Below are 2,284 nucleotides of genomic sequence, written 5' to 3' on the forward strand. Positions count from 1 at the left end.
CAGCCCTTCCTGCACCCCCTGCCCGTGCTCCCCACAGCCCCCGAGCTTGGAGGGCTGCTCTGCAGAGCATGGGGGCTGTGGGGCCCGTGGCTATGGGGGACTCTGTTGGGCTGTGCTGCTCAGGCTGGGAGGCAGAGCCAGCTGATGGTGCTCCCTACCACTGACCACCGCCCACGGACCCTCCTGTGTGGCCAAGGAGGGGGCTCAGAGGGGCCCTGCCTTGTTCCAGAGCTGGGACATGGCTTTGAGGGCTGCTCTTGATCCACCTGTGGAAGTTTATTGAGGGGAATACAAGGCCTCTGTGCTCTCCTGCAGTTCCTGAGTTCCTACAGACAAGTCCTCACCTCCATCAGAGCCCTCACAAGCTGCAGAGCCCCAGGCAGGTGACTTGGAGCTCATTTGTCACCTCCATTGGCCATCGGCCACCAACACACAACATCTGAACCAGCCCTCAGTCCCTGAAGCCCCAGAGGGTCCCTGACCTCACTGCACTGTCTCCATGGACAAACAAGCAAAGCAACAAGACTTTGGAAAGTCTATTCCTTGGACTTCTTCTCAATACCAATGTCAGGAAAAGACCTCAGCCTTCAGGAAGTGCCTGGAGGGGAACCCCTTTGCTGCTGGAACTGCTGGTGTGGAGCCCAGCCCTGTCCCAGCAGTGCCCAGGGCCTGTCCCTGCCTGTGCTCACAGGCCTGACCCACAGCAGGACAGTGACTGAGCTGCCAGAGCACTCAGGCCTTGGGCACAGGCAGCAAAGGAGAGGGTGGGAGTGCAAAGAGAGCAGCTCTGAACAGACCCAGTGCTGGGGCTCCCTGGCAGTGCTGGGACTCTTTTCCCCTCCACATCTGCAAACATGGAAATGTCCTTCAGCTTCAGGGGAGGTCTCGGAAGAAGGATCAGGGAAAAACAACTTGTATCCTTTCTTACAGTCAGAGATTGTGATTCCTCATGTACAAACTGACACAGGGAAGACCTTTGACAAATACTTTGCTGCACAAACTTTTTATTTTGTTTAAGTGCACACAAAGCATGATTCCTGATTTCTATAAAGAGGTAGAGAGTGAATTATATATGGGATGAAGAATAAAATTTCAGTGTTAATGACATGAACAAAGGAAAAAAACCAGGAAAGAGCCCCACCACTATCAAAAGCTTTAGAAAGCAGTCTGGGCCCAAAATGTGTTACACAAAGATTGCTCTGTAGAAGAAAAGAAGCAGTTTATTACTTCTTAAAAAATATCCAGTAATCGTTTTCCTTATGGCATCCCTGAGGTCCTGGTTCCTCAGGCTGTAGATGAGGGGGTTCAGTGCTGGAGGCACCACTGAGTACAGAACTGACACCACCAGGTCAAGGGATGGGGAGGAGATGGAGGGGGGCTTCAGGTCAGAAAATGTGCCAGTGCTGAGGAACAGGGAGACCACGGCCAGGTGAGGGAGGCACGTGGAAAAGGCTTTGTGCCGTCCCTGCTGAGAGGGGATGCTCAGCACAGCCCTGAAGATCTGCACATAGGAGAAAACAATAAAAAAGAAACAACCAAGTCCTAAAGAGACAGTAAAAAAGAGAAGTCCAATTTCCCTGAGGAATCCTGAGTGTGAGCAGGAGAGCTTGAGGATGTGTGGGATTTCACAGAAGAACTGGCCCAGTGCATTGCCCTGGCACAGGGGCAGGGAAAATGTATTGGCTGTGTGCAGCAGAGCAGTGAGAAAGCCAGTGGCCCAGGCAGCTGCTGCCATGTGGGCACAAGCTCTGCTGCCCAGGAGGGTCCCGTAGTGCAGGGGTTTGCAGATGGCAACGTAGCGGTCGTAGCACATGATGGTGAGGAGGAAAAGCTCTGCTGACATGAAAAAGGCAAAGAAAAAGAGCTGTGCAGCACATCCCATGTAGGAGATGGTTGTGGTGTTCTGGAGGGAATTGTGCATGGCTTTGGGGACAGTGGTGCAGATGCAGCCCAGGTCTGTGAGGGAGAGGTTGAGCAGGAAGAAGCCCATGGGGGTGTGCAGGTGGTGGTCGCAGGCTACGGCGCTGAGGATGAGGCCGTTGGCCAGGAGGGCAGCCAGGGAGATGGCCAGGAAGAGCCAGAAGTGCAGGAGCTGCAGCTCCCTCCTGTCTGCCAATGCCAGGAGGAGGAACTGGGCCATGGAGCTGCTGTTGGACATTTACTGTTCCTCTAGCACAGGATCTGTTTCAGAAAAGGAAAGGACAGGGAACAGATAAGACAGACTTCTGTGAAAAAGCAACTCCATTTTTAAAAGAAATTGATGTGTCAAATGTCACCAAATGCA

At 53.2% G+C, this 2,284-nt stretch overlaps 1 protein-coding gene across 1 annotated transcript; it reads right to left on the bottom strand.

Annotated features, from left to right (window-relative positions):
* Positions 1 to 1,183: 1,183 nt before the first annotated feature.
* Positions 1,184 to 2,158, bottom strand: LOC113941727 (olfactory receptor 14J1-like). Its single transcript, XM_027632864.1, has one exon. The coding sequence runs from the start codon at positions 2,156 to 2,158 to the stop codon at positions 1,184 to 1,186; it is 975 nt and encodes a 324-aa protein (XP_027488665.1).
* Positions 2,159 to 2,284: the final 126 nt, after the last annotated feature.

This window comes from Corapipo altera, unplaced genomic scaffold (assembly GCF_003945725.1).
Source record: "Corapipo altera isolate COAL_440 unplaced genomic scaffold, ASM394572v1 58009, whole genome shotgun sequence".
Taxonomy (NCBI): Eukaryota; Metazoa; Chordata; class Aves; order Passeriformes; family Pipridae; genus Corapipo; species Corapipo altera.